The 13,061-nt window shown below is 48.2% G+C and overlaps 1 protein-coding gene across 2 annotated transcripts in view; it reads right to left on the bottom strand.

The window, feature by feature from the left end:
• The window catches only part of adamtsl4 (ADAMTS-like 4), a 34,452-nt gene extending 28,117 nt beyond the window's left edge, over nt 1-6,335 (bottom strand). The window contains exons 1-4 of one of the 2 annotated variants that reach the window (XM_027003102.3): nt 6,050-6,335; nt 4,940-5,009; nt 1,045-1,649; nt 372-855 (exon numbers count right to left, since the gene is read on the bottom strand). In XM_027003102.3, coding sequence (XP_026858903.3) covers nt 372-855; nt 1,045-1,649; nt 4,940-5,009; nt 6,050-6,072 — 1,182 coding nt within the window. In that variant the 5' untranslated portion in view covers nt 6,073-6,335. Of the gene's footprint in view, nt 1-371; nt 856-1,044; nt 1,650-1,964; nt 2,092-4,939; nt 5,010-6,049 lie in introns of those variants that run through there. The other variant, XM_081696786.1, reaches the window with a different exon arrangement.
• Nucleotides 6,336-13,061: the final 6,726 nt, after the last annotated feature.

Raw genomic sequence — 13,061 nt, forward strand, 5'->3', positions numbered from 1 at the left:
AGCCAACTGGCATGTGATGGTATTTCTGGCAGGTATACACAGTCCCACCAGATCAGCGTGTGGATACTCAGTCAGCAGTGAGGCTCTGGACACACACACACACACACACAGACATACACATACACACACACATACAAACACGGCCATTCCGATGCCACAGCTACACTTTCTGGACCACGACCTCCTGTCTGTGGCTGTCCACATTATCACAGAAAAACCAGAAATGCTCCGGGAGTGGCACCCACTACCACGGAATTCACCCAGAACGCCACAGTCAGACAGGGACGCGCAGACATCTCCGGCGATTCCACAAGGAGTATCACACAAGCATTCACATGTGTCTGTGTTTGGTGATGTGCTCATGCTCTCACCTGCACGCTACACGTGCGGAGCTCTCTGTCTTTTCCGGAGCACCTGTAGTTTTGCAGGTCCGTCCTGGTCTCCTGCTCCCGGAGGCCGTTCCACGCGTGGAAGCTGGGGCTAGGCGGGGCCTGGCCGTAAGAGGGCAGGTCCTGGGGAGGATGTGGTCTGTGGAGAGGGGAGGAGTAAGGAGGCGGGGCCCGGCGGATAATGGTTCTCTCGCGTGGTCTCCCGGCGCGTGTGTCTCCCTGCGGCAGCAGGTCCCTGTCGGTCTGTTCTCCGTCTCCGACCTCGGCCTCTCCATTGGACTCTGGGCTGCTCCGTTCCGCCTCCCCATCCGCGTTCACTTCGGCCGCCGCGCTCACCTCCTTGGGCTCAGCTGTGACGTTGCCGTGGAAACGCGTATGTCGTGTGTGGCGGTTCTGTCTGTGGAGAGGGAGAGAGAACGGAACCCTCCCGTAACCAAACTGTCCTGGACGGATAGAGGAACCAGACCTGAGAGAGAGAAAGAGAGCGAGCGAGAGAGAGAGAGAGAGAGAGAGAGAGAGAGGGACGGAGGGAGAGAGGGAGAGAGAGAGAGAGAGAGGGACGGAGGGAGAGAGGGAGATATGTGAGAGATGTAATTTGTGTGAAAATGCCCGTGTGTCTTCTGTGTGACAGGTTAACTGTGATAATTACCCTCACCTTCTCACAGATGATGGATCCCTATTGGGAGAGACAGACCGCCTATTCCCACCCCCTCCAGCTCTTGCTGACCCATGATTGGGCGGACGTCTGGAGGCTCTCCCCAGCTGGCCATAAGGAAGTGAAGTTGATGAGGAGGCAGCAAAAGGATGTGAGCGGTAAACTGAAACCGGCTGCTGATTGGAAGGTGTGAAATCCGGCCTGTAGAAAGGAAGCAAATGATTGGGCTGCTCTGGGTCCGCCCCCTCAGCTGTGTTCCTATAGAGGGGCAATCCGGGACTCTGATTCGCTGGAAAAGAGGGGGAATAAAACGGCGGCCTATCAGCCGCCCCGTTGCTGAACTGTGGGGGCTCGTTGCCAGGATATGTGGAAGGATAGTATGGCCTGATGGCAGAAATCACCGGGGAGTGATTCACGACACCCGACATCACGTAGGCCGGCCCACCCCACGTTTGAGCTGGGGGCTGGGGCGGCGGCATGCAGTGTCTCCGTCTCTCTGACACGCCCACTCCACAGCTCTGAGAACATGTCCCCCAGTCACTCCATGGGCTCCACAAGCCTTCAGGGCCGTCCTCCTCGACCTGCCGAGAGCGCCGTCTGGACACCTGGGACACACAGACCGCAAACGACCTCCAATTACAGACCACAGGAGCAACGCAGCAACAGATCTCTGACGAGCTAAAAACATGTTTAGAAGTTTCAGACCATGGAAAACAAAATCATGTTTTTAATATCCAGTTCAGAGTCTCCTTGATGAAAACCAAACAAAAACAAACAAACAGCACAAGTCCTCACTGAACAGTGGGCATGTTGAATCCAGCACCCTACCTCGTACACATCAGCTGCCTGACATCTCTCCTATGTAATTAAGTGACTATTTTGATAATAATTCCTCACAGAGCATGCACAAAGTTTGTTACCATGGCAACGAGGTTAGGGCAGTAACAGTTTGGTCAGGCCCTCTAATGTCAGCCCCAGTCTTGCTAGCGGTCACACAGGATTTAGGCTTTACTTCATAGTTCACAAGGGGTCGTCGTTTCTGAGTAAGAGTGCCATGGACAAACAGAAGGGCAGAGAGACTTGGATCATGGACATACATACACTAAAATCACGCAACATCCAGTCTGGGTGTGTGTATGTGGGTTTGTGTGTATGTGTGTGTATGTATGTGTTTTGCACCACGGACAAGAAGAAATGACATTTTGTTTCCATTTACAAGAAATGATGAGAGTGAGAGAAAGAAGGGAGTAAACAGAGAAAAACAGAGGCAGAGACAGATAGAGGAAGACACAGTCACAGACACAGAGATTATAGGAAGATAGTCACAGACACAGACATAGAGGAGGACACAGTCACAAACACAGACATAGAGGAAGACACAGTCACAGACACAGATTATAGGAAGACAGTCACAGACAGACAGAGGAGGACACAGTCACAGACACAGAGATTATAGGAAGACAGTCACAGACACAGAGATAGAGGAAGACACAGTCACAGACACAGAGATTATAGGAAGACACAGTCACAGACAGAGATAGAGGAAGACAGTCACAGACACAGACATAGAGGAAGACAGACACAGAAATAGAGGAAGACACAGTCACAGACACAGACAGAGGAAGACACCGTCACAGACACAGATTATAGGAAGACAGACACAGACATAGAGGAAGGCACAGCCACAGAGATAGAGGAAGACACAGTCACAGACACAGACAGAGAGGAAGACAGTCACAGCCACAGAGATTATAGGAAGACAGTCACAGACACAGACATAGAGGAAGACACAGTCACAGAGATTATAGGAAGACACAGTCACAGACATAGAGGAAGACACAGTCACAGACACAGACATAGAGAAAGACACAGACACAGAAATTATAGGAAGACACAGTCACAGACACAGAGACAGAGGAAGACACAGTCACAGACACAGACAGAGGAAGACACAGTCACAGACACAGATTATAGAAAGACAGACACAGACATAGAGGAAGACACAGTCACAGAGATAGAGGAAGACACAGTCACAGACACAGACAGAGAGGAAGACAGTCACAGCCACAGAGATTATAGGAAGATAGTCACAGACACAGACATAGAGGAGGACACAGTCACAGAAATTATAGGAAGACACAGTCACAGACACAGAGATTATAGGAAGACAGTCACAGACAAAGAAATAGAGGAAGACACAGTCACAGACACAGCTTATAGGAAGACAGTCACAGACACAGAGATAGAGGAAGACACAGTCACAGACACAGAGCTAGAGGAAGACAGTCACAGATAGAGGAAGACAGACACAGAGATAGAGGAAGACACAGTCACAGACACAGAGATAGAGGAAGACACAGTCACAGAGATAGAGGAAGGCACAGTCACAGACACAGATAGAGGAAGACACAGTCACAGACAGAGATAGAGTAAGACACAGTCACCGACACAGACATAGAGGAAGACACAGTCACAGACACAGAGATAGAGGAAGACACAGTCACAGATTATAGGAAGATACAGTCACAGACACAGAGATAGAGGAAGACACAGTCACAGACACAGAGATAGAGGAAGACAGACACAGAGATAGAGGAAGACACAGTCACAGACACAGACAGAGGAAGACACAGTCACAGACACAGATTATAGGAAGACAGACACAGACATAGAGGAAGACACAGTCACAGACACAGACATAAAGGAAGACACAGACAGAGATAGAGGAAGACAAAGTCACAGAGATTATAGGAAGACACAGTCACAGACACAGACATAGAGGAAGACACAGTCACAGACATAGAGGAAGACACAGACACAGAGATAGAGGAAGACACAGACACAGAGATAGAGGAAGACACAGACACAGACATAAAGGAAGACATACACAGAGATAGAGGAAGACACAGTCACAGACAGAGATAGAGGAAGACACAGTCACAGACACAGACATAAAGGAAGACAGACAGAGATAGAGGAAGACAAAGTCACAGAGATAGAGGAAGACACAGTCACAGGCACAGAGAGAGGAAGACAGTCAGAGACACAGAGATAGAGGAAGACAGTCACAGGCACAGATAGAGGAAGACACAGTCACAGAAATAGATGAAGACAAAAACATGGGGGAAGACAGAGGAAGACAGACAGATGAATGAAAACAGACACAGGAAGACAGACACAGATGAATGAAGACAGTCACAGGCACAGAGACAGAGGAAGACACAATAACAGATGAAGAGATACAGGAAGACAGAGGAAGAGGCACAAACACAGATCACAGATCAAAACACAGATCTGTAGGTGCGTGCATGTGTATGATTAACTGTGTAACAGCATTAGAAAAACAGCAATTATTAATGTGAGAAAACGAATGAGTCATAGTAGAAGATGGAAGAAGCTTTAGTTAGTTGCACATACACACACAATATGCCAGACACATCATTTGACCCTCTCTACAAACACGTATGTACATGCTCTCTTGGGTTCCCTGAAACGCACCGAGACACTTACTAGCATTCTTTCTCTCTCTGTCACACACACACACACACACACACACACACACACACACACACACACACACATTCTTTCTCTATCTCTGTCATACACACGTACCCCCCCCCCCCCCCACACATGTGTAGAGAAAGAGTACAGGGTGAATTGAAAGTGTAGAGGTTACATTACCTCTCTCTCTGTGTACCCCCCCCCCCCCCCACACACACACACACACAAACACAGCTGTAGTGCTAATTGTGCACATGATGTGATGTGATGTGATATGTGTGTACGTGTGTGGTGTTTTCTTTCTCACACACATGTACACACACACACGCACGCACACACACACACACACGGACCAGGTAAATAAGGATAGTATATCTGCATGATCATCACTTACTTGTTTTTCAGACTTATCTTCCTCGGTCACACACATGACGTTCAGCACCGCGCTCCAAAAAACACACAACCTGCAAAGACGAGGGCGGAAAAAGCAGGGTGAACCCCCTACGAAAATAACGCGCCAGCCAGGCATGGCCGTGTTTCCATCGTAAAGACGCGGCACTTCTAATCTGGCTAATAGGGAACAGGACCCTTTCTGTTCGTTTAATCCGCGTCTTAACACATTCCGCTCGGACACTGTAAACGCTCCAAAGAAACGCAGATTCTTGCGGGGGCCCGTGGTAGGAATACATTTATTTTAGTAGTCCAGTAAGGGTCGCCTGGAGCCTTTAAATTCGTGTTGGAGAGTGCAAGGTCCTACTAAATGCCACGATGTGGTTTAATTAGGTTTCTTTAGCGCTTTCGGCAGCTCCTCTCAACTGCTTTGATGAATTCAACTTTATTTCGAATCAACAGTACCCGACCGTCGGTTAATCGCACTGGACATCGAGGGTTCTTGTTTGCTCGTTACTTTCTCTCTGTTTCCATTTCATTTGCGGCTTTGGTGTTTAAGACATGACAACATAAAACGATGCATCAGGCTTGTGTGTAGCCGCAGCCCAACACTGCGAAGCCGTAATGACGACTATCTTAAACAGGAGACCACAAATTACGGCCCCCTCCTCTCAGCGGCGTACCGAGGTACCAGCTTCAGCAATTACACCCCTAAAAGGAACACAAAGGTCTCGGCCGTGCGGGCTGAAAAGAGTCGCTGAAGCCGCAATAAGGACCCCCTACTTCTATGCACGTTTTCGGTCTGACCGCAGAACCGACTCGACCAGCTCAAAGCGTTACCACGATTGCGCTAAACCCGACACGGGATTCCGCAGCGTCCCGGGGCCACACGGAGGATTCGACAGAAACATGGCAGTAAACACAAATCCGCTTTAAAGTTTATAATTTTGTTTCAAGCGCGAAAACAAATAAAAGCTACAGACATAAAAGTAAAAACAAACACAGAAAAACATCCTAAATGACCTCCGTTGAGACGTTCATAATGCGTGAAGCGGATCAATGATTCGGGAAGGATGTTTATCGGGGTAATCACCCGGTCGGTCATCGAACTTACCTGCACAGAGACCGAGTCAACATTCTTTTTCTCTTCGGAGTTAGTCCGCCTTCTCCGTAGAAACCTGAAGGAAACACGGCCGTTATGTGTCCGAATGGCGCGTCACTTTGCTGGTTTGTCCAGGTGGCTTTTCCAAACTTTTCTAAGCGGCTATCGAAGTTTTCTCCGCTTTGCCGTAGCCCACTCTATCGCTTTCGTCTGTCACACTCTCCCTCTCTCGCACACATAGCTTAAACGCGCGCGCACCCGCACACACACACACACACACACACACACACCTCGAGAGGGAGAGCTAGGTCACTTTTTCTGTTGTTCCCTCGAGTTTTTTGTACAGTCTCGAAAAGTAGAAGCATATATATATATATATATATATATATATATATATATATATATATATATATATATATATTCGTAAACATAAACGTTGGTTGCCACACTACCATATATATTATTCTCCCCAAGTTGTACACACCCGTGCGCTAGTGACGGATTAAACCAAATCTGACTGATTAAAATAAATTTAGCAACTAAATCAATCCATATATTGCACAACATAGACCTAATTCTCAGCAGAAACATTTTCCCCAAAGACCGAAAAAAATATAAAGAAAAACAGCAATGCAAAAAGAAAAACAACAACAAAACAATACTTGCAATATGATTATTATTTGTTACCAATAATATTTTACTAGCTTTTTTTTTGGTGTGGTATGGGTGCGAACATTTCCGTATGAATGTACACAAATAATTGACGTTCTTCACATGTAGGAAATGTAGGGATGTCAATTCCAACCCAGAATGCGTGTGTGATCTGCCACAGCGGCGCGGATGTGATTATACAGGCTGCAAAAAGATAAACCCCGCTAAAAATTACCCTGAATGTCAGGGGGCGCAACGCCACTTTCCCGAAACGGAGGCTGCTCAGATGGCCTGGCTGGCTCCGAGTCAGTGTACCCGAGACCCGAACCGGCACGAAAAACTCAGACGACATTCCGTTCGAGCCAAAGAACATTCCTGGACTCCCTGGACTCGCTCGGGAGCGTTTTAGCTACTTCGGCATAGGTTAAGCGAGGCTCCCTTACGTCATCGGTACGGATCGGTTACCGGGGATAGAGGGCAGGGCGATGCATTTCGGTGTTGCTCCGTTTCACGCGGTCGTCACAAAACGCATGCGTGGCGAGCGCGTGACGCCGTTCACTAGGCACTGAGATGTCGTTTATCTTAGGTTCAGCAGGTTCCTTCGCCGTAGATCTATTCGCGTTATCTAACGCGAGTTTGCATTTGCAAAAATGCGTTAACAACCTCATACTGCCGGGTCAATGGCTGTGTGCGCGTGTGCACCTTCGCTTTTTAGAGAGAAAGCGTGTGTTTGTGTGTGTGCACGCATGTTGTTGAGAGAGAATATGTGTGTGTGTGTGTGTGGTGTTCAGAGAGCAAGGCAGAAAGAACGTGTGTGCGTGTGTGTGTGTGTGAGAGAGAGAGAGAGAGAGAGATTATCAGACAGTCTGTTTGTCTTACATCACCGCTGCACTTAATCAGATGGACTATTTCTGTCCTCTGGGCTCTTCCACCCCTACAAATGTCTCAGGGTGCCCCTCTGGGTCTGAGGGAAAGGGTATTAGATACTATTACAACTACCCCATTGGAGCAGGGCATTATATCCCATTACAACTGCCCCATTGGAATGGGGCATTATCTCCTATCACTGCTTCCCCATTGGGGCGGAGGCGTTGGGCCACACTATGACTCTCTCTCCTGCCCTCTCCCAGAAGGCCTTGGGCCAAGCTATAGGGAGAAGCAGCTCACACACACACACACACACACACACACACACACACACACACACACACACACACACACACACACACACACACAAACACACACACACACTCACACACTCACACACACACTCACACACACACACACACACTCACACACACACTCACACACACACACACACACACACTGCTTGAGCTGCTGGGGCTTGATGGAGTCTGCTACTGCAGCGCTGACCCCTGACCCACCCCTCCCCCTCGCAGTGTCCCTGTTCAGGCTCCACACAGCTGGAACACATACTGAGGCTTCAGGCCTGAGCCAACTTTACCCATCATGCATCTGTAAATCAAATCTGAATTTTTAACAAGTAGTATATGAAAAATAGCCTACTGTACCAAACCTCCTTGGACATCAAAAACTGCAGATGAATCAGCTATTATTCGAAAAGGCAGCCAAATGAGCCCACTGACGCGCGCGCACACACACGCACACACACGCACACACACACACACTCTTGTTCCTAGTGAGTGGTCTTAAGCCTTGGTAAGCATCCAGATAGAATCAGATAAAGATTGGGTGGAGAAGAGGACAGGGTGGAGAAGAGGACAGGGTGGAGAAGAGGTGGAGAAGGGTGGAGAATAGGTGGAGAAGGGGAGAGGGTGGAGAAGAGGTGGAGAAGAGGTGGAGAAGCGGACATGGTGGAGAATAGGTGGAGAAGGGGACAGGGTGGAGAAGAGGGGTGTATTTGTAGAACAGAGGAATGTGAAATTGTCCCTGGTTCTGGTCTGGAGGTCAGATAACAGCTCCAAGAGGTTCTCATGGAAACCAAATCCCAGTGATACAAACTACAGAGGGAGAGAGCAAGGAAGTCTCTCCAACAGGTGAATGGAGATTAGAGACAGTGAAGGGGAGAGAGAGAGAGATAGAGAGAGAGAGAGAGAGAGAGAGATGGGCTAAAGTCAATATTTTAAAAAAGTTTTATTACTTTTAAAATGAATAATTCTGATAGTCACTTTGGCATCAGTTGTTAATTCCAGTTCATGCCAATAAAGCTCTTTGAATTTGAATGTGAGAGAGGGGGAAAGGGAGCGGGGGTCAGTGGGGGGTGGTCGGGTCGCCCCGCAAACGCTCATCACCGAGGAGCCTCACGGCAGAGACAGTCGCCACAGACCCATAACAACAGATTCTCCTCGTTTGGAGTCAGTCTGATCAACTGAGGCAGCACAGACATGGGCTGTTCCACCATTGTCAGGTTACTCAGGTCAGCAGAGTTTAATCAGACAGATTGACGAAGCTGTTAGGGGTCTGATCTCAGTCCTGAGCAACACTGCATCTGTAAAACAAAACAAAGGCAAACAAAAAAGGCGAAACAAAACCTTTGAGCTCTCTGTCCAAAAACCTGCCCAACCAGCTGTAGAATCAGATACAGGTAGTTTGGGGTGAATTAGACGTACACGTGTAGCTTGGGTTGAATCAGATAAACATATAGTTTGGGGTGAATCCAATATACATGTGTAGTTTGGGGTGAATCAGATACACGTGTAGTTTGCGGTGAATCAGATGTACATGTGTAGTTTAGGGTGAATCAGATACACATGTAATTTGGGGTGAATCAGATAAACTTGAAGTTTGGGGTGAATCAGATATACATGTGTAGTTTGGGGTGAATCAGATAAACATGAAGTTTGCAGTGAATCAGATGTACATGTGTTGTTTGGGGTGAATCAGATGTACATGTGTAATTTGGGGTGAATCAGATAAACCTGTAGATGGGGGTGAATCAGATGTACATGTGTAGTTTGGGGTGAATCAGATGTACATGTATAGTTTGGGGTGAATCAAATGTACATATGTAGTGTGGGGTGAAGGATCAAGAGCATCTCAGCTCACACAATATGAACACACACTCAGAGCACACATGCCACACCTGTTAGCTGTGACTGACAATTATGACTGAATACAAATTCAGCAATTGAGCGTTAAGGGCCTTGTTCAGGGGCCGTCGGGTGGCAACTTGAACTGGCAACCTTCTGATTGCTAGTCGAGTAATACTGTCACACATGTCACACCTGTCTTACCTGTCAAGTTTGCCACTAGAGGCCAGCGGCAGTCAGGTGACTCAGCACTGCTTGACCATATAGCCTAAGCTTGGCCACGCCCCATCACTGGGATAAGTCCTGCTCCCCATGGTCACACACACTTCACTGTTTTGCTGCATGCCTTCGTATACTTTTATCCCCCTGAGATAAGAAGCGGAACTGCATGCCATCTGGCCTACAGACGGGATAAGAGGTAAAATTCCTATGGAAATTCTTCTGATTGGAATTCTTGGGGCTGTTGGTCCAAGGTTGCTTTACGCACTAATATCACCACACTTATATGAGACCACTGACATTGGTTTGCAAACTGCTGTTGTTTACAGGTAAACTAAGCGTCCAAAGGACACAGAAAACACAACATGAGTGTTATATCCTATAGACCTCACTACTGTCCATGCCAGCATTCACAAACCTTGCCACGTATTTTGTTCCAGCATGCTTGTTACCAGGGAAACAGCTGCAGGCACGCATGCACGGGCCGGCAAGTGCTCAGGACTGAGGACCATCTAAATGTGCATGTGTTTACCACGAGCAAAGTGATTTTTCTAAGCGGAACCCTTGAATGACAGTCAGGCACTGGCTGAGCTGATCGATATGCCTCTGCCGTCGACCACATTGCTGAACCGCTAGGCTTGGTTTGTTTGTTTGCTTGTTCAACTGGTAAACATGGGTAAACAGTGCAATCTAGTCCCTCCTCCTGTTGCTCAGTGCAGCAGTCTCAAAGTGAATGTTTTTCATCAGTGCCTTCAGAGGTCCGTGGCCACTGTAAGGGCCTAGCAACGTGCTTAGTGTGATCCACGAACATAGCAACGTGCTTAGGGTGATCCATGAACCTGGTAACATTGTCAGTGGCTCTGATCCAAGCCGTCACTCCCTCTGTTCTGACGGACAGCTCACAGTCTGACGGGCACCGCGTCAAACAGCTCATAGCCTGACGGGCACCACGTCAAACAGCTCCTGCATCCAACAGCTGCTTCTGATTTCCACCCTGCTCCTTTTCTCTCAACGCCGACTAGGCTCAGCTCTCTCGTGCTGGCCCAAGAACAGCCATCTCCATCCAGAGGCGTCACTACATAACTGTTCTCGGATCAGGTTGCGCCCACCCGCACTCAACAGCAGAAACAATGACTCCACTTTAAGTGTCCTAACACAGGGCCACACAGCGGCTTATGGCTCACTGCTGAGAGACCCGGGAAGGAGAGACCAGTAGGCAGGAGAGACCAGCGGACAGGAGAGACCAGCGAGCGTCAGTGAAAAGTGTCTGTGCCAAAAGCCACGGAGTGTTGAGTGTCTAACATGAACACACACTCCTGCCATCTGAACCAAATCACAGTGCAAGTTTTGCATGACAATTGCCAAACTAAATCCAGGCTGTGTTGAATATTATTGTTGCTGTTGTTGCTATATTACCATTATTACATAACTATTATAAAACTAACGTTTAATATACATATATGCAACGTTTGGCCTACTTTACACAACCAGTGCATCTTCTGACAGGCATCTTTGAATGAGACTGTGATGACCCTCAATGACCCTCACTCCGCGATATAAGACAGATATGACGAAACGCAGGAATCAGCAGTGGGCGCCCGTGGTTTGGTTAATCTGTTTGAGGGGTCTGTTTGAGGACAAGTGTCATTCCAGCAATTTGCAAAAATAAAGTCAAAGGTTCCCCGCTGAGAAAGGGCTCGAGCTCCATTCCCGTGTTGTGAAATCTGCGCCCACGTGGCCGTAAAAGCGGTCGCGCTGCGCCGCTTCTCCACACTGAACGGAAACAGCAGTTTTCTTCATAAATTAGACCGCGCGCACTCTAGCTCGTGCCGTCGCGAGCACGCACCGGCAGCAATCTCTGACGGTGTTTGTAAACACACGGTCATCCTCGTTTACGCCGCGGGAGGTCCGGAAGCACACGCAAGCAACGCAAATATGAACCAGTTCAAGAAGTTCAGTGCGTACGGGGTCACGCGCCCCTCCCTGTCTTCGAAGTATGAGAGCTCTTTCCCTCCCCCCGAAACCGCAAGCGATCTGGACGGAAACGGTTCCAGTAAAAAGCACGATCAGTTAATAAACGTGAATCTCGGTTACGCCGCCCCGTTAGCGCTCTTCGCAAACGTTGCTTTGCCTTTCCACGCGCACGCACGGACGCACGCACAAAAAACCTCTTTCTGGAACGTACACACAACCGCAATGGATGCTTTGGGTGGTGGTCGGATGGATGGCATCCTCCGTGTTGTCTTTGTCGTTAATAGTTACAGGAACGGTACATAAATTTCCCCCTTCCAGTGCAAGAGAAACTGGACAGGATGAAGAAATGGATGAGGATGTCAGACCAGTGTAGGTCTACGCTTCCCACTACAACAGGGCTGCCAGAATAAATCCACAGCCACCATGGTCTTCCTCATTCTTCTGTGTAAATTTAAACTTTAGTTATTTATCACCAGGCTAGTTCCAGGCAAGTACTTCATCTTTGTAAATATGTACCAGACACAAAATTCCCTGCACTATTGGTTATCTACAAAAAGTTCCTTCGACTGCAGACACTGATCTCAGCAGGCCTGCTTCATGGCCTGTTATCTGAACAGCATTTCTCTAAGCTCTACGCCATTGGACCCTGCCTGCAACTGGACTGGTGTGTGTGTGTCGCAGAGGGGGATCATGATGACAAGACAACTCTATAGTTGTTTGTGTCAAAACATCATCGACTCTTCACTCATACAGAGGTGTGCTACTATAACACTAGCCAATCAAAAACCTGAGGTGTGCTGGATACTACAACACTAGCCAATCAAAAACCTGAGGTGTGCTGGCTGCTATGACACTAGCCAATCAAAGACCTGAGGTGTGCTGGATACTATAACACTAGCCAATCAAAGCTGAGGCATGCTGGATGCTATAATGTGGTCTGCAGATTTGGCAAGGCTTTGGCCCCAGGAGTGAGGACACATTCATTACTCACTGCTCCAGGGCCAATACCAGGCAGAATACCACCAACCCAGCTGAGGTGCAAATTCTCCAAAAACTCTTAAGTGAAAGTGCAGGGACAGTGGGCGGTCTGGAGCCGGGAGCCAGACAAAACACCACGACCTGAATGAGATGGACTGGAAATCCAGCCCACGTCGAAAGCTCTGGGCAAA

This window comes from Electrophorus electricus, chromosome 14 (assembly GCF_041902795.1).
Source record: "Electrophorus electricus isolate QZ-2024a chromosome 14, ASM4190279v1, whole genome shotgun sequence".
NCBI lineage: Eukaryota > Metazoa > Chordata > Actinopteri > Gymnotiformes > Gymnotidae > Electrophorus > Electrophorus electricus.